The 24093-nt window shown below is 37.2% G+C and overlaps 1 protein-coding gene across 5 annotated transcripts in view; it reads right to left on the reverse strand.

Annotated features, from left to right (window-relative positions):
- Nucleotides 1–24093, reverse strand: part of LOC128858467 (tumor necrosis factor receptor superfamily member wengen) — a 95605-nt gene that overhangs the window by 48225 nt on the left and 23287 nt on the right. For 3 of the 5 annotated variants that reach the window (XR_008454010.1, XM_054094765.1, XM_054094764.1), the window contains 3 exons: nt 6864–6969; nt 5714–6562; nt 3133–3343 (listed from right to left, as the gene is read on the reverse strand). Coding sequence is in view for 4 of the 5 variants with exons in the window: in XM_054094765.1 (XP_053950740.1) it covers nt 3133–3343; nt 5714–6562; nt 6864–6923 (1120 nt within the window). In the remaining variant the exon portion in view is untranslated. The remainder of the gene's footprint in view (nt 1–3132; nt 3344–5713; nt 6563–6863; nt 6970–24093) is intronic. The other 2 variants (XM_054094767.1, XM_054094766.1) reach the window with 1 other exon arrangement.

Raw genomic sequence — 24093 nt, forward strand, 5'->3', positions numbered from 1 at the left:
TGTAAAGGTGATTCGATTTTTTCGAAATCAAACTCGTATTGCACATTTACTGCGAATAATTATTTACACCAAAAGACTATCTGTGTAAATAATCCCAAACGGTCTGCTGAATAAAATAAGTCATCTTCAGCAAGTCTTTTAATGATATCGTGCCCAGCTTGTTGTCGTTGTAACAGAATTAAAATTCCACATAGGTTAGGTTAGGATATATGGCTGCCCTTGAGAGGGGCCCACTTGGACAAATATTCAAAATTCGTCCGCTGGGAAAAATCCACATAAATGTTTGGCGAATACTGCTGGGGAGCGCTCCGCTAACGTAAAACCAACTGTCGTGTTATCTTTGTGAGATCAGAACCATTGCTTAGTCATGATGTCGCTGAAACTACTGAAAAAGTTGCTCTGTAGTAACTTTTTCACTCATTTCAAGCAAGAATCAAAGCTTCCTCCTCGAAGCAGAGAACATTATTTTGTTGTGTGGCGCCCTACTTTAGTTGATCTCATGTAGTACACTCACGAAATCTTATTATTGACCACATTGAAAACAGAAAATAAAACGTTTTTCAATTGGCGCGGGTCGATTATGGCGCCCCGTGGCAGCCATTTTGTTTTGGTGACATCTGTCAAATCTTTTGTTTATTATTCAGTTGTTTATGCCAAATCATCATGGCAAGATACAGATACAAGATTGAACAGCACGTTCAAATGATAAAACTTTATTATCAAAATGTTAGTGTTCATTAACGCAAACGTTGCGCGCATTGCGCCCATTTTTCGGTAGACGTGGTGGCCCTTCCAATTTCTTATGGCCCATATTGAACCATAGGGACCTAGACGACATGTGGTTCCAGCAGGACGGCGCTACGTGCCACACAGCAAACGCCATTTTATTTCATTTCAACATCTACTCGCCCTTATTGAAAAACCCTTTAGAAAAATGTTGACATTCGTTGATGATTCCGATGAGCTATGGAAATTCAAACCTTTTGAGCTCGTTTAAGCAATGTGCAATACCACTTTTGTAGAACGATTTATGTTTTGCGTCTTCATTCCGTCATTCCATTTATTTCGTGCTCTTCGTTCGAGCGAAATTTCTTACTGGCGAGCATTTTTTCGTCGTTTTTTTGTTGTTTCTGATGGAGCGGAGTACCCTTAACACTTTTCAAGCCATGCTTCGCTTGAACGGTATTTTTCCGCAGTGTACCATTAAAACACGAAATTCTCCTGGATCCATTGTTTCAAAAATAGCAAAAGTAGCGTCACTCTTAACACAATAAGGCACGAACTTATGAATAGAATACCATCAAATTTTAGCAGCTGTCTTTTCAAGGTTAGTACTAACAGAAAAAGAGGTGAATTGAATAAAACTAGTCCATCTATGTGTTAGGCTCAGCCCATGTGTTATATGTGTACACATTTATATAAACCAAAGCGACAAATGCTTGTAGAAAATTGAAAACTTATCGGTTCTGTGTTCTCATTGTTTCTTTCTCGCTTTCGTAGTTTAAAGATTAACGTCGATAAACGTAATAAACTTGTAAGCAATTCTTTAAATTCCCAACAGGCGATAAACTCACCAACTGTATTTCATATTCATGATCGCACCGAAAAGCTCTCCTTAGCTGATATGGATACATACGCACAGGTATCTAAGTACATTTCTTTTCTCGCCTGGCTTAAGTTGGTGTGCGTCCAACCCCTCCTTAGAGATAACATCTTCCACACCTCTGTGTGCAAACGAACGTAAATACGGAAAATATTTTTTATTGTTTACTAGTTTTGCTCGCGTGCAGTAACTTTACGCTAACCTCAAAGGCTTCTTCGAACGATCCACAAAGATCATTTGAACGGACCTTTGAGGGAATAAGTCAAAAAACAAGCAAAATGTTACATAGGTAAACAAACAACTGCAGAAACACCTAAGCAGCAGGATGTGAAAGGAATTTTAAATACTCAGTCCGTATAGGAAAAGAGGAATATACAACTATATGTGTAGGTATATATGTATATGTATCTATGACTGTGCGTACATATGAATGCTAACAAACGAGTTTTTGATATGCTGACATTAGCAGCTACTGTATTATTTATTCCACTATATCGTAAGTAAAATGAGTACGAGTAGTAAGTGGTTCTTTTCCAAAGATCAATGCAAAGATCGTTGTTTGTTTAGAGCTAAGCAGAACAAGATCTTGGACAAATAAAGTAACGTCGCACGTGAGTGGAATAAATGACCACTGAATGCAGAAGGGACAATAGTTAGGAAGTTACAAAGTATAGTTTCACTTATAGTATGGCGGGAAGTTGAAAATGGGCAGACATGAGGAGGAAAGGCAAGAAACTAACAAAGTGCTGCACGCGCGTAGAGGTCATTGTCTAAGGATACTTGCTGTGGGTGTATATACTATGTTGTACGAGTGTGTGTGATAACACAAAGTGACTTTATGCATAATTTTATGATTTTAAATTATTAGCCTCTTCTGTGCAAAGAAGTTTCAAAGCTTGCTTGCCACAAAGCCATAAAAATCTTTCATGCGAAGTTATTATTGTACTTTTTTAATACCAATAAATAATTTTTTAATTTTTACGATAGGCTCCCCAGAGAGCAGGAAATACGCATTAGATGGTGCTAATTTATAGCCAACCTCAAATCAGCCAAACTTTTATGGACGCAGGTGCGTAAGATACAATGATGATGTATTTACACAATGAATGTGTGTGTAAGAATCATGAATTAACAACGGATAGTTGACTAAAATTGAGAGAGTTTTATGCGCTTACTATACAGATCATAAATCGATTTAAAGATATTAATTGCTCGTAATGATATGCACCCCTCCAACACAAAAGAACAAAAATGCATCCATTTTGCAGCACGGAATTGCACTGTTGTTGTTGTAGCAGCATACGCATACATGTACGGGAGTGCTGCTGGAGTGGCCATCCTTAGCCCGCTATAATTCCGGGTCGTTGCGGTAAAGTAGAACCAACCGACTGTCGTGAGAGCGACGGCTTTGCACTCTTTAGCATTAATGAAGACCATAAATACCATATGCTCTCAATAGCCTCATAGTCTTTTAATTACTCGCATTAATATTTTTGTTGTTCACTCTTAACCTGCAAACAATTACTCACCTTGATCAAGTCGACGCTCCATACGCCGCCATTGCCGCATGTGATGCACCAAAATCCCCGCGGCTACAATGAAGAAGAGCAAGCAGGCTAGCACGGCCAAGAAGAGCGCTGTTGTTTGCCAATCCATCGCCAGCGATTCATCTTGCAATTGCTGCAACTCCTCGTGTGACAGCTGTTGCTCGAATTCTATGTTAGCGTCATCCTTTCGGCGCTGCGCGAATAAAAAGAAACAGGATATATAACAGACATTGCAAACAAACAGGATAAATTATAATAAAAGAAAATGAAATGGGATGCTGTTAACTTTTTGAAGTTAATCTAACCTTTAACTATTCTTAAATTTATACCCGTATGCGGCATGAATATACAGATATTAGCCGTTTCCTCGAAAAGGTCATAACCCAAATATCTGCATACTATACCCGTGCACTTGTATGCAAGGGTATTATAATATCGTTCATATAATGATTGATTTTAACAGAGTAAAGGAAGTGATATACAGACGTCAGATCGCTTAATGGCATACCGCGTTGGAAGCGTCAGTCCAAGCAGATTTTTACCATGGAACAGTACACACCACGCGAGCGCTCCCAAATTGTTGAAATTTACATTCAACAAAAGAAGTCAATTGTGAAAACTCAACGTGCGTATAAAAAATTAAGTAATGTGAAAAGTGCGCCTTCTAAGAACACCATTAAACGTTTGTACGAAAGGTTTTCGACTGGTGATGCTCTTTCTAATCCAAAGAGGCCAAATCAAAACCGACCAAGGCGTCACCAAGGACATCCCAAAATCGCCGTTCTCAGCAGTAGCGCATTGCTCGGACCGCTTTACAACGAATTATCTTCATTGATTTGCATTTATTCCCGTATACGATTCAATTGACGCAAAGATTGTTGCCTGCGGACAAGCCTCGTCGATTGGAATGGGCCCAAAGAGTCATCGAATGGCACATGGGTCCGTCAAATATGGGCAACCCTGTAGATAAACACATATATAAGTATATCTTACAAGCTATAACTCCCATTGATTTCAAAAATTATAAGCCAGCCCAAATTAAATTTTACTAAAATATGCGCGAATTTAGACTTCGTTACTTATTTTTACTTGAAGATGGATAGAAAATTGAAAACTTTTAAGACCCATGACGGAGAATAAGCCGCAGGTTGTCCAACAAAATCATGTATCCATTTTTAAGGATGGACAAAAAGTGGGGAATATCAGATCACGGATTTGCACTTTAGCCATAAATTCAATGCCCTCTTTCCCTGGAAGTGAACGAAACGATAATATGCGCTGTATTCATGAAAGAATATTGAAACAACCTAAACTATGCGGTAAATATTGTAGAAGTTTACAAATTCTTCACGGAACTATATTAGGTCAGGGATTATAGTGTCATTCTTGGCCGGACCTAGTCGATAAGAATAACATAGTTGCTTTGGGTTTCGAAAAAGCCAAGAGAAAAAACATTGAACATAAATTTTAAAATCCGCAATTTTTTCGTTAAATTTTATTAAATACTAGTGGGCCCGACAGACTTCGTTCTGTCAAATAGATTTTGAATGTGGCAGTTTATATTTCGACCTTAAGACGTTTTTACTCTGCTGACCCTCACACACCGCCCTATCATCATGGTGACGGTTCTTTTCAGGAGAATTAAAGAAAAGGGTCAGCTCAGTGACCTAAGTATCTTCGCTTCCACGAACTTTGGCCACCCTTTTGGGACCCACTAAAAACCCCGACTGGGGTGACAAATATTTATAAAGTGGGTGCTTCAATGACAAACCATAGAGATAATTAATTATTTATTATTATTATTATTAACTTAGTGCTAGTAACCGTTATAATAAAAAATACTGAAGTAAAACGTATATAATAAAATCTGTTTTATTTTTTTTTTTTTTAGTGCTTTATGATATAAAATGTTTTTTGTTTGATTACCTGGTGAATATACAAACAAATCTGATGGTTTTTCAACACGGGAACAGGCAACATACAATTGACCATGTGAGAAACATGGGTTTTCTAGATTAATTCATAATGTTTGTCTTTTGTTATTCTTAAAATATGTTTGGATTTGTTCAGCCCTGCACGGTTATTCTTAGAATTTACTTAACTATTTTTATTTATTATTTGTGAATGAAATTATTCCTTAACTCTTTCTGAAACTAAAACAAAAGAAAGAATATTGCGAGGCCAATCAAATCTACAGCTCTTACATTTTTTAACTTTTCAATTTGCTCGCGTCCACGATTTTATCACTTTTGTGTGAACGCATTAGATCCTCTAAAGCGAACACGCACACACACGAACGCGCAATATTTGTATGGGAAAAAGAAAAGGGCTGTTTTAAGGTTTTCATGGAAATTATTCGAATTTTACTCGCCGTACAAACCATCCTTAGATTTCGAGGAACATTTTAAAAAAAGAATTGTTAAGATTGGTCCATGCGTTGTTGAGTTATGCGCTTACCAACACATTTTGCGATTCATTTTTATATTATAGACTAGAATACCAGATTCACGATTGTGAGTGAGTCAAATAAGGACTTCGCTACATTAAAATGTTATCCACTCACCTCCTTCCAGTTGGGCTCTGTTTTCGCCAGCACAACCCAATCGATCTTCAAATCATAGATGGAGCCACATATCGTGTCACGATGCAACTGGCATGGGCGCAATGGTATTAAATCACCCTCGCACACAGTACAAGTAATACATTTGTCCTTGAGCGGATCCCACCAGCTATGCAGGTCGCACGGCGAGGCAGCACAGAAGGAACAAAGCGTGGTGAGAACGAGTAGGGCTGCAATGTAGCTAGCCGCTTTCGACGAGCTACTCAAGGCACGGACTGCGGTGTTCAAAAGTTGTATTGCAGGTGAACTTGTTGCTGTTGTAGTTTTACTTAAGTTACTATTGCTGCCCCTCCTGCTGAATATGCTATTATTATTGTTATTGTTACTCGTATAGCTGTTGCTGTTGTTGTTGTGGTCATAGTAGTGCTCAGCTTCAGGCAACGCCGCACACGAGGGCGTGCTGCACGCAAAGCTGTTGTTATTGTTGCTATTGCTCTGGTTGCAGTTACTGCTATTGCAGTTCGTTATATTGTTGTTGTTGTTATTATCATTAATATCATCACGCCTTCTTCTTCTCCGTCTGCTGCTCGCTGCTATGGCTTGTGTGCAATACTGGCGCAGTCGCCAACTGATACTTTGCGCCTGTGTGTGCATTGTGTGGAGGAGGGTGTGTGCGACGGGTGTTGGGCGACTATCATTAGCATTGTCACTTGCGCTCGCATTAGAGAGTGGGTTTGTTGTAGTTGTTGTTGTTGCTAAGTGTGTGTGTAACGTGGTAGGTGCAGGGGTAGGAGTAGTGGGCGTGGTCGTCATTGGAAAGGTGCGTGTCGTCATGGTTCGAGTCGACATTATCTGAAAAATGAGAAGTTTAAAATTATTGGCAACTTATTGAGACAATTAAATACATATATGAATATAAAGGCATGAATGAAATGCTATAACCAATTTAGATAAGTTTGAAAATAAAAAACTTTCAGGGTGAAAATTTCCCATGAGAACTAAACACTTTTTCTGTTTTGCCGCCGCTTCAATGTCAACGGAATTTTCTCCAATTGATGCTACTTCACATACATATGTACGTACACATGCGCGCGTAAATACATGCATACGTTCATGCAAATATAAATATCTAAACAGACATACATCTACGTACGAGCATTTTTTCATGTTTATATCCATTAACCACCAGCAATTTTAACTTCAATTCCTCCATTACTTACAACACAGAGGGTTGTCAATTGCTATGCGTTTAGGATGCGCTGAAAATGGATTTTCCCAGAAGCATTAGGCACATTAATGATGGAATGATAGAGTTGCCAGGCCAAGTAAGTCTTAAATGAAATTTGTAATGTAATGATAATATTTATTTTAAAGTCACTTTTTTTAATGTGTCGCAGCGGTGCATGGCTCTCCATACTCGCTTTAAACAAATGATGATAAATACACCTTTCCTTAACAGTCTGGCATCCATAGATCAAAAGAGAGGAAAGCGAAAGAAAAATATTTCCAGCAGCTTAAAACAGGGTCACAACGAGCTTTGATTGCATTTTCACGGATACATAACTATGTCAACTTTAGCGGCTATAGTAGCGCGTAGGATTGTGCGTGACCATAAGTAATACCGATTTCGGAGCCCAATGTAAGCATGAAACATCAAATGATGGAAAGTTTTTGAAGTGAAAACTTCTTTAGAATCGTTGGGAGTGATTTGAGACTCGATGAAACGAAAAAGCGACACTAAAAAGAGATATACATATAGATCTTATACTATATAGCCTGCGAGAGAATGAGATAGAACACAGTTATACAGCGTTCCCTATTCTCCGTCTCCTCTTTGTGCGGTGCTTCGTAGCCTCCCCACTCTTGGCTACGAAGCGTTATATGTTGATATACGTATATGTGTGTGGCTGCGTACTGCTGAGCCACGCTAGTATAGTGAGTATTGTAGTATGTATACTACACTGCCTATTACTTGCTTTGGTGTTTAGTTCAAGCGTCATACGTATGTATGTTTGTATGTATGCTAGTACGTATGTGTGCGCGCCTGTTTGTTTTACGGAAGGTTTCACTTCTATCGCGTCTAACCGTTAGCCTGGTATTTTTTTCTCATGAAGGTCTCCTCTTTGCAGGCAATGGCAAACACCTAATGTATTTTTGCCATGCATATGAAAAAGTTCTCAAGTAAGAACATCATTAGTCGCCTGGAGTTGGCATTAAACTGTAAGTCACTCCAACAAACAGATCCGGATTTCCTGTTAAAAATTTATTCTGCCATTTGATCTTCAAATTTGCCACACATTTCGAAAGGATGGTTTATTAACAACAAACTGTAAAAATTTTAGACTGAATTATGAAATAACTACAAAATTGTCTGACGTACTTTCTCGAAACAACATTTTTTTTAACTATACCCAACTGATTGCTTTCCCATTTGCACATGTTATTCTGAACGTCATTCTGGTGTCATTCCACCATCCGGTACTGGAATAACCGACTTACAATAATAATTTTTTTTTCCACATACTTTCACCTAAAATTATTTTTCAAATATAATATTTGAAAGTCTATCTAATATTATAATAAATAAAGTTTATATCTAACACGCAATGCAGCTACGAGAATGCAGATCAATAACGATGTTCATCACTTTGTTTCAGATGGCAATAGGAGTAGTAGCTATACGCGCCATCCATTTAACTCCAAAAGAATGAATTTCGAAATAAGAAGAAAGTTGTAAAATTTGTAAAACCTACCTAAAGGCATTGTATATATATATTTTTTTAATTTACATTTAAAAACCTGAAATGATTTTATTTTGTATTGTCACTTAAAAAATTTTGAAATAAATTTTCTGTACGGAAACCATTCATTTAACGCTGAAAACAAGTGCTTGGTGAAAAGAATTCAGAAAGTGTAGTTACCATTAGCCCGTTAACTGACTCTCAGCGAGGAATCAGCTGATTTGCTGACGCAAGCGGGGTTGTGACAGCGGTTAGTTTACGACAGAGGTCAGCAAAAACTGAGATTGTGTTGGTGATATACGAAAAAATAAAAAAGCCCACAACCACCACTCAGGTTACTTCGTTGCCGTTTAAACTGCGCGAGCGTAAGAGTACGTGTAATATTAGCGGCCAGAAGTCCGCTGTCGTTATCCTTGAATAAAATTTGTTAACATGGATAATAATCGAATATTTTTATTATTTTGCTACAACATCTCCTTTTCATGTCCACAAAAGTTAAATCATTTACGATAAATACTGCACACATACACATAACTGTGTGTAAAATAGCAAAGCCTAAAGATAGGCAGTAAAACACTGTAATTAAACCATGACGCTCGACAACTCTATGACACACAGTTAAGCGGCTGCAAAGCGTCGACATTTGAGATCATTCTTTTATTGCTCGCTTAATAAGTTTGCTGTGTTTGGAATGACCGTGGGTCAGCACAGATTTGAACTACAAACTAATAAAATTTTGCTCATGTACATCGGATTCAATGTCCGCGTAAGCACTCATACATATGTATGTATGTACATACATGTAGCTGCACAAACCTTTTCGTATCCCTGCATTGTATGAGTAAGAACACAACATTTACAACAATAAAGAGAAATGTGCCACGTACTTTTTGCTTATTCTAAATTGAGATCATTTTAATTTCTGTGAACTATGTAAAAATTTAATCGTTGCTTGTGTATGACCAATGAAATCTGTCAGTCAAATGACAACTCAAACCGCCAAGGGTACGTACTATACATATATATTAGGCCGGGTCGATTTGTGGGGAGGCAAAAAAATCGTCTATTGCTCTGTGAAAATCATATTCTGGGGATCAAAATAAGAGACTTTGCCGAAGGAACCATACCTCTAAAACGAATTCTGATGTCCCCCAATTTGGGTCGAACTTTTTAGTTTCTTTTCTCATGTAAAGGCCAAATATGGTGATATTTTGAAATGATTGTATGGGGAACCCCCCAGGGGAGTCCCACGGGGGTGTGCCACTGGCATGGGTGGATCGGCCGTCCAAAGTTAGTGGGGTCGGTCATACATTTGGACTCGATTGGAGCACTCTAAATGGGTCAAAGTGAGATTTTTCGTTCGACCCAAATTGGGGGACATCAGAATTCGTTTTAGAGGTATGGTTCCTTCGGCAAAGTTTCTTATTTTGTTCCCTAGAATACGATTTTCACAGAACAATGGGCGATTTTTAAATCGACCAGCCCTAATATATACGTATGTGGATATGTGCCTGCATATGTCTGTATGTATATATAAAATTCAGTGAGCAGAATTTCTCCTAGAAAGTACGCTATCAAATAATATTCGCGTCAGGATAGTCATTTACGAGAAACACTTCACTAACGTGATTTATCTATATGTATGTATACATATATGTACATATGTGCATGTGCGAGTATATACAAATCTACTTATTTTATGGTCGTATGAAAAGAAGCAATTACATTTGTATTTTATGCATCCACAAGCACTTTTATATGGAAATTTTATATTTATATGCATATTTTCACACAAAACCGTGTCTGCCTTTTGAAAACCAAAATAAAATTTAAGATCATACGAGTATGGTGATTCGATAATTATAAATTATAAACAATTTTTTTTTGCGAAGAAATTGAATTGTAAAAAATTATAGCTACGTGATGCATGTAGGTATGCGAGCCCCTTAAAAGATTTTTAAATATTGAGAAACTTATAAAGTTAAAAAATTTTAAATGAAAATCGCTTTCCAGGACTGAATTTTTCACTCTGAATGAAGTTTTCAACATACGAGAGGTATTAGATTCACTTCGACCTCATGGTCTTTGGTACTCGAAAGTAGATATTCACATACTCGATGCCACTTTATCGACAAAAAGAGTGGTCAAATACATATAGTACATAGGAGTACAATTAGACACAAGGCTAACTTACTGGGCGCACATAAATCAAGCTGCCATTAGAGCTGCCAAAGTAAACGGCAAGTTAAGTAAGCTCATGGCAAACCTTGGAGGTCCAACGCAGAACAAGCGAAAACTTCTAGTGGACACGACGAACTCGATTCTTTTATACGGATGCGAAATATGGGCCCATTCACTAAAAGTGCAGTGCCGCCGGCGGAAAACTCTGTAATCTGTGTAACGCACCTGCACTCTCAGAGTGGCTTCTTCACACAGAACAGTATCTGAAGCAGCAGTTGTTAGTTATCAGCGGAACCATCCCTATAGATATTCTACCACAAGAGCGCAAACAGAGATGGGAGGCAAAAATATCAGGAATCCCACTACCACGCTTCTCCCATATTAGAATTCAAACGCAAGTATTTTGTGGCGAATGAGAAAGGTGAGCCTACCAAACTGCATATATGAAGATACTGAGTATGGTGATGCGGAGCACACCTTTTTTGAATGCGAGAGGTAGAACATAGGGAGAACAGCTCCGCAACGAGCTATTGGTGAATTTACACCTGAAGAAATAATCGAGAAAATGATGATAGGCGAAGAAAAATGGAATTCCGTCAAAAATTTCGTGGAAGATATTATGCGAAAAAAGAAGCGTAAAATGGAAACTTATGTTGAAGAGCACTGAGCATGGGTTTCTCAAAGCAAGCAACCATGGACGCAGGCTGAGTAAGTAAGTGTCCTTTTTAGGACACCGTCTTGGCACTCTACCTCGAAGCAATGCGGAAGCAGTCCCGGGGTGGAGGGGAAAATCCAAGAGAAGAGGACGGATATTTTTAGTGGAATCACCACACACGTAGTAGCGACGGTTACTATATGGTGCGAAGGCATTTTTAACACAACCTCACTGCCAAAAAAAAGGTCTTTTGTACCCTTTGAGAGATATAACATTAATGTCACTTTATAAAAATTCACATTCAGTAGCTTGTTTGACTTATATAAGGTAAAGTTAAAGATGTTGAAAGATATTTAATCAAGGATACAATATCTCTTTCAGGTCGTAGTGCTAAATTCACTCATATTAAAAACGGCAAAAATAAATATTCCATTGAAACATATCTAGTGAGGTTTTTAGATAGAATAATCTTTTCCAAAATTTATAAAAAAAACATTTTTTTAATAGCGGTCGCCCCTCGGTAGGCAATGGCAAACCTCCGAGTGTATTTTTGCCATGAAAAAGCTCCTCACAAAATATTTGCCGTTCGGAGTCGGCTTGAAACTGTAGGTCCCTCCATTTGTGGAACAACATCAAGACGCACACCACAAATAGGAGGAGGAGCTCGCCCAAACACCTAACAGAAGTGTACGCGCCAATTATATATTTTTTTTTAATCTTTTCCAAAAGTATGTTGAGTTTCTACACCAAACATAATACCATTTTTTGCTTTTTGGATGCTCATTACTTAACAAAATCAGACCGATAACCGGCTCTCGGCGAATTTTACGGAATCAGCTGATTTGCTGACGTAATAAGGAATGTGACGGCAGCTTGTTTCCGAAAAAACTAAGATTGCATTGGTTAAATAGAAAAAATCAATGCTTCCAATAAATAAAAAATAAGCAATTGGCGTGTATACTTCTGTTAGGTGTTTGGCCGAGCTCCTCCTCCTACTTGTGGCATGCGTCTTGATGTTGTTCCACAAATAAAAAAAAGAAGGACCTACAGTTATAAGTCGACTCCGAGCGGCAAATGGTTTTTAGGAGCTGTTTTTTTCATGGCAGAAATACACTCGGAGGTTTGCCATTTCCTAACGAGGGGGACCAATATACAAAAAAATTAATCCATTTATTCATTAATTCATTGCCATCTGAACCACAAATGACTAGATGAAAAACTCCCTCATTTTATGCGAGGGTGAGGCCAGAAACTCGTTTGAGTACTGCCAATCCATGGGGTGATGAACAGGTAATAGACGAAATGAAGGGCTGCCAGAAGTAAGGCAAAATAACTGACGAAAACATTTCGTTTTTGAGTTAATGCCGCGATAAACATATTTTACAGGAATTTATATTTAAATAGTAGCGAAAAATAAATATAAGGAAGGTAAATGTTGAAGTTAGTGCAAGTTTGATGATCTATGCTTATAAACGAAAATCATTTAATAAATTATGGTGTAATACAAATTTTTCAGCAAAGAAAACGTCCAAGGTAGAGAATAAGGGGGTTCGAGGATGCGTTGTGGGACAATGAGTTTTCAACTGGCCAATTCAGGAGAAGTAGATAATTGAATAATTTCCTAAATTTCCCACACTCAATTGGTGAACATTTTCCTTGGACTGTTAGTGTTTTTTTTTTTGATGGTTTTCGCTTTCAATATTTGATAATTTTATTATAATCTTAATTTTGGAATTTTTGCTCATTTGTGTAATTTATATACATATGAGAAAAAACACAACCCACAAGAACTCACAATAGCTTTTGGTTGGTTGGTTAAAGTGGTGATTCTTCCAGAATCCAACTAGCGCTTCCGCACCATTTTGTTACATCCCCGTTACCAACTTGTTTAGCGGTTATTTACAGCATGACTATATCCAGTTTGTGCAATTTAAGAACCTTATTAGGTTGTTGACGTCTAAGCCAGACAGTTGTTCGATATTGCCGAACAGCGGTTGGCCCAGGGTTAACATTCTGTCCGTCCATAGGGCATGGCATTCACAGAGGAAATAGAACTCAATAAATAAATAGTAATGAAAAATTTAAAACTCAAACTAATAAAATAAATAAATAATAAATAAAAATAAATCATGATTATTGTTTATCAAAAACTAACAACTTTATTTATTTCCGAGCGAAAAATAGCACTCAAAAATGAATTTTATTTTGTATCAAAACAAAAAATCTCCACTTATATTCCGTCAAGGGAAGAGTAGACGGAGGGCTACACTTGGGGGCAGGGCCTGGTGAACTTGTTCACGGATGGATCGAAGTTGGAAGGAAAGGTTAGTGGAGGAGTCTTATGCAAGGAGCTCCCCATCAGACTCAAATTCAGGCTACCGGACCACTGCAGTGTGTTCCAGGCAGAGGTAGCCGCAATCAAGGAGGCACCCGATTGGCTGCTCAAATGTGTATTAACGGTCAAGAAAGTAAATATTTACTCCGACAGCCAAGCGGCAATAAGGGCCCTCGGGTCTATGACGGTGCATTCGGAATTGGTCAAGGAATGCTTGACCTCGCTTTCGACTGCGTCCGAATTCTTTAACATCAGCCTCATCTGGGTTCCTGATCACAGGGACATTGCGGGAAACTGTGAGGCGGATGAGCTGGCTAGACAAGGGACAGGTGAGGTGATTTCCCCGTGAAGGGAGAGAATTGGGATCCCCCTGACTACCTGCGCTCTGCTCCTGGAAAGATGGGCATCGCACCAACTCAGCGAGGCTGGGCAAGTACACAAACGTGTAAGGTCGCGAAATCCTTCTGGTCACGCGTGGACCGAAGGCGCTCGGGCGAGCTTCTGAGGCTGACAAAATATTAGCTCTCTAATCTCGTGGGCTCTCTCACAGGACACAATGCGCGAGGAATGCATGCTATGAGACTTGTAATCGCCTCGAGTCTTTTCTGCGCTGGATGTATAGAGGATGAGGTGGAATCATCTCAGCACCTTCTCCTTAGCTGCCCTGCTCTCGAGGGGCTAAGATCTAGGCATCTTGGCTCCCACTTTTTTGCCACGCCTGCTGATATAGCTGGTGCTGACATCAAAAATCTGATGAATTTCATCAGCAGCATTAAGCGGTCGACGCAAACATAGTCATCGTTCGTAATCCGCACGCTCCTAACCATCCCAGCACCATCTCTCCGCGCCCTTTCCCTGTATCCCATCGGTCTCTCCCGCCTCACCCCTCCATAATGGCATCACAAAGGACGAATCCTTCTTCGTCCAATTGTGGCCATTCCCTGGGCAACCATATCAACCTAACCTAACCTATGAGTGTATTTTCTGAGCGCTTAATTAAAAATCTAAATGTGAATCTTAATGATTTATTTTGCAGATGTGGGATTGGCAGACGAACGAAGAACTACCAGAAGTGGGCATACCTTTTAGATTATAATAAAAAAGGATTTCTGCTCATTTTACGAATTTCATTAACGGTGCATCACCGACCGAACGAAAAGAGCTGTGAACTATAAATAGCATAAAAAATTAAAAGTTGTTTATTGAAAATTTGAAAATAATGTGTCGATTGTGCTGAAATTTTCACACTTTTCTTCGAAAATTGGTTATCTAATCATTTCAGGTTAAAACTTAGAATTTTTACATGGGTATTAGCTACTAAATAAATAATTTCTCCACAAATACCAGGAAAAATATATCAATATAAGTATAAAAAATTATTGATTTTTGCTCAATTGCAGGAACATGCAAACATACGCGTATGTAGATACGCATTTTGTACTATCCCAAATATGCACTTCAAGATAAGCAGACACCCCTGCCACAAAGTATTATATCTTCAGTGATAATTCAACTGCAATCGGCGCACAAATTTACATAAATACCCACTCTATTTGCTAAAACCGCCTAAGACTGATAAATGCGCAAACCCGAGCACTCAAACAATCATGCAAACAAAGGCCAACCGACAAACTGCAAGCACAAATAAACAAGAAAAAAAAAAACAGCGCTACATCCATACATATCAATCATACGCAATCGAAATTACATATTTGCATATTTATTTGTTTAACCTCCTGCATTTTTCCAACATTTTCACTTGTTGTTTTTCTTCTTCCTTTATTGCCATTTCCACTGGTCATTGCCGGTCATACAAGTTGAGCATTACTACGACCGATCGAGCTTTAAATTGTACAATTCATATTTCCATGTGCGCAACGTGCGCGATCAAACGTACACACAACCTCACCCACACATGCATTCATATACACATGTATGATATATGAAAAGGCATTGGTATTGGTAACTTTGTGGCTATGCTTGTGTTTATGCTCACTCTGTCCACTTGCTGTCTGTCGTCAATATGACAGCATATCATACTTCCGTTTTACAAAATGTGCACACAGTGGCGTTGTCGATAAATAAACAAATAGGTACCGCTTACATTAAATTGTAAATATTGCACAATCGGAAAGAAAAGATGTTTGTAAATAAATAAATATTTTGAAACGTATAGTACACATACGCTCTGGCATGCGTTGAGGGCGCTTAGATGGCACCTTAAAACAAATGCCACTTAAGCTGAATTCTTGTGGCTCTAGCGGTGCCGTAGTATTTTTAATTTCTTGAACTTAATTGCTTAGAAAGTCTTTGTGAAGGCGGACAGGAGTTCTTAATTGAATATTTTTTAAACCGTATCAGAGAATATTTACTTAACGTTGTGTATTTAAATTGATTTTGCTTTCTTGTATCAAACGGACACTAATCACTTTATCTGAGCATTGCTTAAGGGGGTAGTATGGTTAATTCGGTGTAAAACAAGCATATTTTTCGAAATTTTTTTTGTCGAGACAGTTGATTTATTCAAAATTTTAAAATTACTTCATTATAAAGTCATATTTAAAGAATATTGTGTGAAATTTTCATTGATTTTTATGAAGAAATGAGTTGGTGGCAGCGAATCTTCGCGGACGTCTCATAAAAAAGTTTGTCCCTCAGAACTCATTACTGGATCAACTAAAATCAAAAAACCAAATTGATTTCATCAGCTAATAAAGTTTCGCAGGTAACAACGTCGAATTTTTTTTTTTTTTTTTAATTTTTTAAAGCGCTTTGAAGTCAAAACACCGATTTTTCATAAAAAAAACTTGAAAACTTTGTTGTTTTAAAATATGACAAAATTTAAAAAAAAAAAAAACTCGACGTCATTACCTCGTGAATAAAGTAAAGAAACAAAAAAACCAAATTTGAAAAGAATCGGTGCAGTAGATATGAATCTACAGTGGACACCGACCGTAAAAAAGGCAAGTGTGAGAAAAACGCGTTTAAAGATTTTCGGCAGCGTGAAATCCGGTTGGAGAGGTAGATACTTAATCTTTTGTGTCTTTGTCAATTTTACTCTAATGCACTTCAAACTTTCACACAATAATCTTAAGATGTTATAGAATAATTAAAAAAAAAAAAAAAAAAATGAAAAAAAAAAAAAATACCATACTACCCCCTTAAAATAGAATAGACTAGAATTATTGGAGGTTTGCACTTCGACCTAAAGGTCTTTTGAGCATATCACAATACTTCATACAAACCCAGCTCCCTAAGTAAACTTAAGATGCAACTGGGTTGGGCTGAGTGTTGGTCCTTTCTTCTAGCCGTACCAAGCCGAGATGTGTATTACTTATTCGCGAAAAACAACAGTAGTCGGCGAACCACATCCCGAGCCTATGTAAATGGCTGCGTAAACTGCGGTGTCCTATGAAAATGATAGTTAGCATTCATAGTTTATCCCTAGGGAGGTTTAATCTCAATAGTTTCAATCTCTTTTGATTGCATATCCCCATTTTTTAGTGCCAACTTATCATTCTTAGCCTTGGCTCTTCGCTTCTAAGCTCCTTGATGGTATGTTACCTCAAGGCAAGGAATGGTTCTGGTCCTATTACTAGCGAAACCATAACCTTTCTAGCCAATCCATCAGCTCAGTCATTTCCAGATATTCCATTATCCGCTTTCTTGAGTGAGCCGATTGAGTTTCTCTTTGAGCTCGAGAACTAGTGTGGACTTAACTTCGAAGGAAGATAAGGCCTTGAGTGCAGCTTGACTGTTTTCTTTATAAATTGATCTCTGCACATAGACAGATGGCATGCACTTCCGTATAGAAAATGGTGAGGAAACTACAAATGTTTCTGATTTCGATTTAGTTGAAACTCGTTCAAATTAAAATTATATGCACGTGTGTACTGAATGTTACCATAAACAAACCGAAAAGATTTTTCCATGCCTTCTGGCAGCATGCCAAAAATTAATCAGACATTTCATAAATTTATTTCGAATTTTACCTCCCTCCCTGTTGTGGACTTGAAGCATTACACTTTCAATTGCTTTATATTCTCATTTTTACATCTGTTTACATTCAATACGTATCGTTTTTAAATTCCTTTCGCATGAAACACTGAATAAATTTACGTATCTTTTAATTTAAAGTGAACGAGAAAAATAGCCGCGAACTTGCTTTCTGAGAGCAAAAAGCTTGACATGGCTTGGCAAGTCAAATATTCTATGCCAATAAATAAACTATTCCATGAAAGAAAATAAAGCGCCCTGACTTGATTGCTAATTGAGCCTGTCCAGAAATCTAAGACCTTGCACGTATTTGATGGCTACAAAGGAAATGGGAGGCAGCCAAAAGTTACTTTTCTAGTGAGACAAATCGCGGAATCGACAAAGTTCTTTGTGAGGCGAGAACCATTCTGCGACCATAGCTGGCCACCTTCCAGATCTACAATTACTGGGCGCGTAAACTAAGAGCGATGAGCGATGGAATGATGGAACGATAAGCTGCAGGAGCTTTACTACGTTGGCTGGGTCATGTCGTCCGAATAGATACAAACGCTCTGGCTCTGAAAGTATTCAATGCGGTACCCGCTGGTGGTGGCAGAGGAAGAGGAAGGCCTATTGTCGGCACTAAATTTTCTTTATTATAATTTGCTCTATGAACATCGTGAACAGATTTTTTTTTTATTTCAAAGTAAATTTCCACAATTTGCAAGCGTTGTTCTGACGTTAAAAGATTCATGATGACTTGCCAAAGCTTACTCCCATACATAGAGCCCCCTTAAGTTGTGTTGACATTATATTGTTCAAAGCTGCCTAACTAGTCACAACCGCGTTTTCACATGCGCCGGTTAGGCCTATTGTTTCAGATATAATGCCGGATTTCACTTGAAGATATCACCCTTGAAGAGAAATTAAAACATTTCAACTCGGGTATGATCGACCAGTTTGGTGTTAGAAATTGAAATTCGAGAGAGAAATTTTTCACCCCAGTAGAATCGAACTGGGTTGTTCGAAATCAGCCTACTAAGGGTCTTGTAGCATTAGAAAAGTTTTTCACTGATCCAATCACGTTTATTATTAAAATGGAATTTGAATAGAATATTTTCTGACATCAATCGACTTTCGGCAGACAATAGCGAGCATTAGAAAAATTGTCTATACCTTTTGTGAAATAATTGAAATAAGATATTCTACATGAAACTACACTTATGTAAGTCTGCTAAGGCAGAACGCATAATTAGCCTTCTTCGGTCTTAACCCTGCGCGCATAATCTTCAGCGATTCGTCGAAAAAATTAACTGTAGCCATTTGCTTTAAAATGTATAGAAAAAGCTTCAGAATAGTTTTTAAGCTTTTCTATTATTAAAAGAAGTATAGCAAATGTGTACGCTACATTTTTCATAGAAAAAATTTAACTGTCATTTTTGTTGTTTGACAGCCATTTTCCCATTCCGTAGCATCTTTTATTGTGCCGGTGTTATTGTGGCGTCACCTCGCACTACAATTACGCGCAGTCCAAGAACCTCCTTGCTAGACGATATGTTGCAAAGCAAAAAGTGTGATTTTAAATGCCCAGTTAACAAAACAAACAAACGAGACTTTGAAGCAGCTGAAGACACCCAGTAAAATAGTTGAAATAATGTTACTCCTTAAGGGTTAATTGCGACGTCTGTCTAGTAATTAGCTGCTACAGAGTCCTCTGTCAACCAACCACTTATGTATCTAGCTAATTCAGGCTCAAAGTATATATGGGACGTTCCACGTCAACCGTAAATAAATAACGTTATAAAATAAAAAAAATAAAAAATAAAATAAAATAATTTTTGGCCGCCATATTGGATCCGCTATTTTAAATTCTTGAAATATGACTCCAGAATCGCAATCAGCGACCATAAAAACCCTTTTAAAAGAGGTTTCAAAAAAATCGAAATAATTTCTTTATTTTTGACCGCCATATTGGATCCGCCATTTTGAATTTAAAAAATCTGACTTCAGATTCGTAATCAGCGACCCCAAAAACCCCTTAGAAATACATTTTAAACAAATCGAAATAAATTAATATTTTCGGCCGCCATATTGGATCCGCCATTTTGAATTTTGGAAATCTGCTTCCGAAATCGTAATCTGCGACCCTAAGAACATAAAGAATCAATATTACTTTTTTTTCATTGCTCCTGGTTTTTTAGGAGCACACAAGATTTTAAATAAACTCTAATTTTTAGTCAGCTTAGACGCCATAATTTGGACGCCATATTGAATTTCTCAATGGGCCAGACGGCTTTCAATAGTGGACATTTAGACGATCATTTTGAGACCTTGGACTTCAAAATCGGTCCCATAGAATTTTGGACCGGCTAGTGTACCGGTTGACGTGGAACGTCCCATATGCACATTCATATTAAGAAATTGCTTTTTAAACATTTAAATATTTTTAGAAAATATCCGGCACTTAGAAGACCCTCTCCATCACAACTACAGACACCGCCACTGCCTTTGCGTTTCCTAAACGAACTTAACTAAATTTTCCCGCAATTTGAAGTTCCCCAATGGCCGGCCAAACGACAGGCCATCAACGTCAACGTCATCCCATCAAAAACATTAGAGCTAAAGCAAAAGCATTAGTTTCAACCTTAGTGACAAAAGGGAAAATATAGAAATAAGTATACATACATATATACGTACGTATATGTATGCAAGCCTGTAAGTGGTCAGTAGCTCATGAATATACATACATACATGCATATGTACAAATAAATGTACTTTCATATGTATGTAAATTGTGTAGAGTTCCTCAAAATTCAAATTCAAACCCAGCACAACACTAAAAATACAAGTAAATATGGCGCGTTTCATTGTTGTTATTACTTTTGTGCTGTTGATGTTATTTGTTAGTGCGAAATGGAAAAATATGATTGAAAACAACAGGAAGAAATATTTAATTAAAATTAGCTGCAATGGCCACCGGCACTGTAAATTGATGCGATCCGACGCAAACGCAAACGTAATCGTGGTTGAGCGATGACAAAGAGAATTGAGTGGTTGCTTTCGTTGCTCTGTAGCAATCGGTATGGTTATCGTTGAATAACCTGCAGTTGAAAACTAAAAGTGAACGTTATTATGAGTAACATAAATTTTGAAGCTTATTATACTTCTCTAACTTACTTCCTTAAGAATTTCTTTATCTAAAAAAAATGTTTGTGTATTTGCGGGATTTAAATTTTCTTCGCCGCAGAAAATATATATTATATTATTAAATACATCTCTTTTTTCACTCCGCCTTCTATTCCGCCAAAGCGCACGTTACGATTATCTGCATGCGCTAAGTTTTGCACACGACTGTAGCTGTAGCTGGCCTCATGCAACTTATCGTCAATTGCAGCCAAAAAGTCGATCGCCAATCAATTGACAGTTTAACAATTCATTTAAATAATCAACCTATGACAATCCACTTGTCGAATAACGGCGAAAAGTGCAGCAATTCCACATTCAGTCGTCTACCCACCCTGCGCTCTCTTTCCCCCTGCCAGTGCACGCACAACTTGTCGGCCAGTGGAAGAGGCAAAGCATAACAATAGAAAACTGAGGCACTTGTTGTCCACCATCGCCACTTGTTTGTCATTGCGCACTTGTTGTTGGTGCTTTAGCTTTCCTTTCTTTCTTACTTTTGAAGTTGTTGTTGTTTTTGTTTCATATTCATTAGTTTAAGTTATTCGTTGTATGTATTATTGCTACATACCAACAGACATATTTACATTCTTGCACTTGTGCGTACCTCGCCAATGCTTTGCGTAATGCATAATTTATTCCAATCGGAAATCGGAATTATGGTTTTACCCGTTCATTGGACACTTTGTTTGTATGCGCGCGCCGTTATTATGCTAACTTCCTTTCCGGGTCAACTACGATGGGCTTGGGCAAGTGAGCAAGTGCACTCGTGCATTATGTGCCTATGCGCATATGTTTTAGTGTTTATGTGAAGTATCGCGTACTTCGGTATCGATTCTTTTAAGAATCGGGTATTTTCAAAAGCAGCGGCTACTTATTTACAAACTGCCAGTTCACTTACATTTCCGCACACAATGTGACTATCTACCTTCGAAATACGAGTTGTTAGTATGTGGAGCGATGAAGAAGAATTTATTTTATATATTATCTTCTTCATCGGAGGAGAAATAAAAGAAAAGGCACTCAGTACATTAGGAATAACTGGAACAGCAGTTTCTACATTGACACGAGGGAGTTACAAGATCAGTATAACAAATTTCAGACATTTTACAGGATGTCCAAAAATGCTTTTAAGGAGCTTGTAGAGATTATGAAGCCGTAAAATAGTAACATGCATAATGTTGACATTAGTAAAGCTCCAAAAATCTCATTCTACTCGGGAATCCGCTCTATTTATCAAATTTTTAATTCGAGTGAATTATGTCAACCTTTTAGACTTTTACTTATAATATTAAATGTATGTATAAGTATATGAAAAATATTTTCATACCATTCTACACATTGCCGTATTAAATAACCTGAAACGATGATCAGAAGAAGAAAGAAGCTTGTGCAATTAATAGTTTTTTTCTTGAAAAGCTTATTTAATGCTGCATTCAAACTCTCCTCCTCGAATATATTTTTTTATAAAATTATCCTTCAAAGTATATAAGAAAATAACAAAGTTTATAGCTTTTGATGTTCCCACCAGACGACTGTTTATTTTCCCACACTATGCTTGAAGGTAAAGCCGCTGGAGCAAGGACAATATTTACATGCCATGTCGGTTCGCTGAACCCCTAGTCCTTGTTCCAAACATACTAATATTTCCTACTAGTATTTTCCTTACTACCTGGCTTTTAATTCTACCCTACCGAAACAATAATTATGAAAATCGGTTGAGTTGTCATAGAAAGTCGTTTGTAGGTACACAAAATTTTTTATTAAAAACCAACTAAATAAATGCCGAATTTGAATGAATAGAACTTGGTGAAATATCATAGACACACGAAGATAATCAATAATTAATTCATGAAGATATTGACTGGTTGACGGACGAAAATCAAAATTTCTTCTAAATGGGTGACATGAGTGATATAGAGAATCATATAAAGATACAACGAAGTGCAATGGATTTATAAAGTTTGTGAATTAAATTAATCTACCTGAAATAGACGGCGTAACACTGTTCTTTCAAAAATTTCCGTTAACGAATTATTGTACCTAAGATCATCCCTTACACGAAATTTACATAAGTTTTCTTTATAAGTTATACTTACTTACTTAATTTTCTATATATTTTAAATTTAATGTTTTCTTGTCCAAACTATATTAAGTTAAAGAAAATTACCAATATTTATTTGTTCGAAATTTAATTAGTAGATATTTTTAAAAATAAACCTTTAAGAGCGGCCGCCGTAGACGAATTGGTTGGTGCGTGACTACCAGTGCACAAGTGCGATACCCTGGGCACGAAACTCGGCTTGATAGAAAAATAGCCATCGCCCCTCGTCAGGCAATGGCAAACCTCCGGTGTATTTCTACCATGAAAAAAGTCTTCATAAAAAATATCTGCCCTTGGAGGTCCCTCCCTTTGTGTAGCAAAACGACGCGCGCCACAAATTGGAGGAGGAGCCAAACACCCAAAACGGGTGTAAGCGCCAATTATATACATATATGTATATATATAACGCAACTTGTTGTTTTGTGTGCGCCAAATGTGTTTTTTTTTTTATTGTTCTAATAATTTCGTCTTAATCATAAAAAGAGTAAATTTAGGTATTAAAGAAGAAAATCTATACATATATTATAAAAAATAGTTTAAAAAACTAAAAAACACGCTTTTATTGCTAATCGAACTAAAAAGTAGAAAATAAATTTTAATGACAAAGAGACCTATAATGAAGTAATAGCAAATCGAACGATCAGTCATAGTCAACTACCTCAGAACAGAATTATAACAAAAATTAAGATACAAATAGAGTAATTCAAATTAGAGTTAAAAGCGTGAGATGCATTTTGCTTCACTTTCATAACCCTCTGTACATAGGTAGTTGCCAATAGAGTGATTGCCAATATAATGATTGTAATATTTACTATATCAAGCATCCCACTCTTTTAACTCTAATTTGAATTACTCTATTTGTATCTTAATTTTTGTTATAATTCTGTTCTGAGGTAGTTGACTATGACTGATCGTTCGATTTGCTATTACTTCATTATAGGTCTCTTTGTCATTAAAATTTATTTTCTACTTTTTAGTTCGATTAGCAATAAAAGCGTGTTTTTTAGTTTTTTTAAACTATTTTTTATTTTCTACTTTTTAGTTCGATTAGCAAAAAAGCGTTTTTTAGTTTCTTTAAACTATTTTTTGTTTATTATGAATGAAAATTATTGTTATCATTGCAGTCAGTGAATAAATGATTCGATATATTCGTGTTATATTTAATTCCTTTCTTATCGACTGTGAGTCTAAAGCTATGCAGTTATCGGCCGT

This window comes from Anastrepha ludens, chromosome 3, assembly GCF_028408465.1.
Source record: "Anastrepha ludens isolate Willacy chromosome 3, idAnaLude1.1, whole genome shotgun sequence".
Lineage (NCBI taxonomy): Eukaryota > Metazoa > Arthropoda > Insecta > Diptera > Tephritidae > Anastrepha > Anastrepha ludens.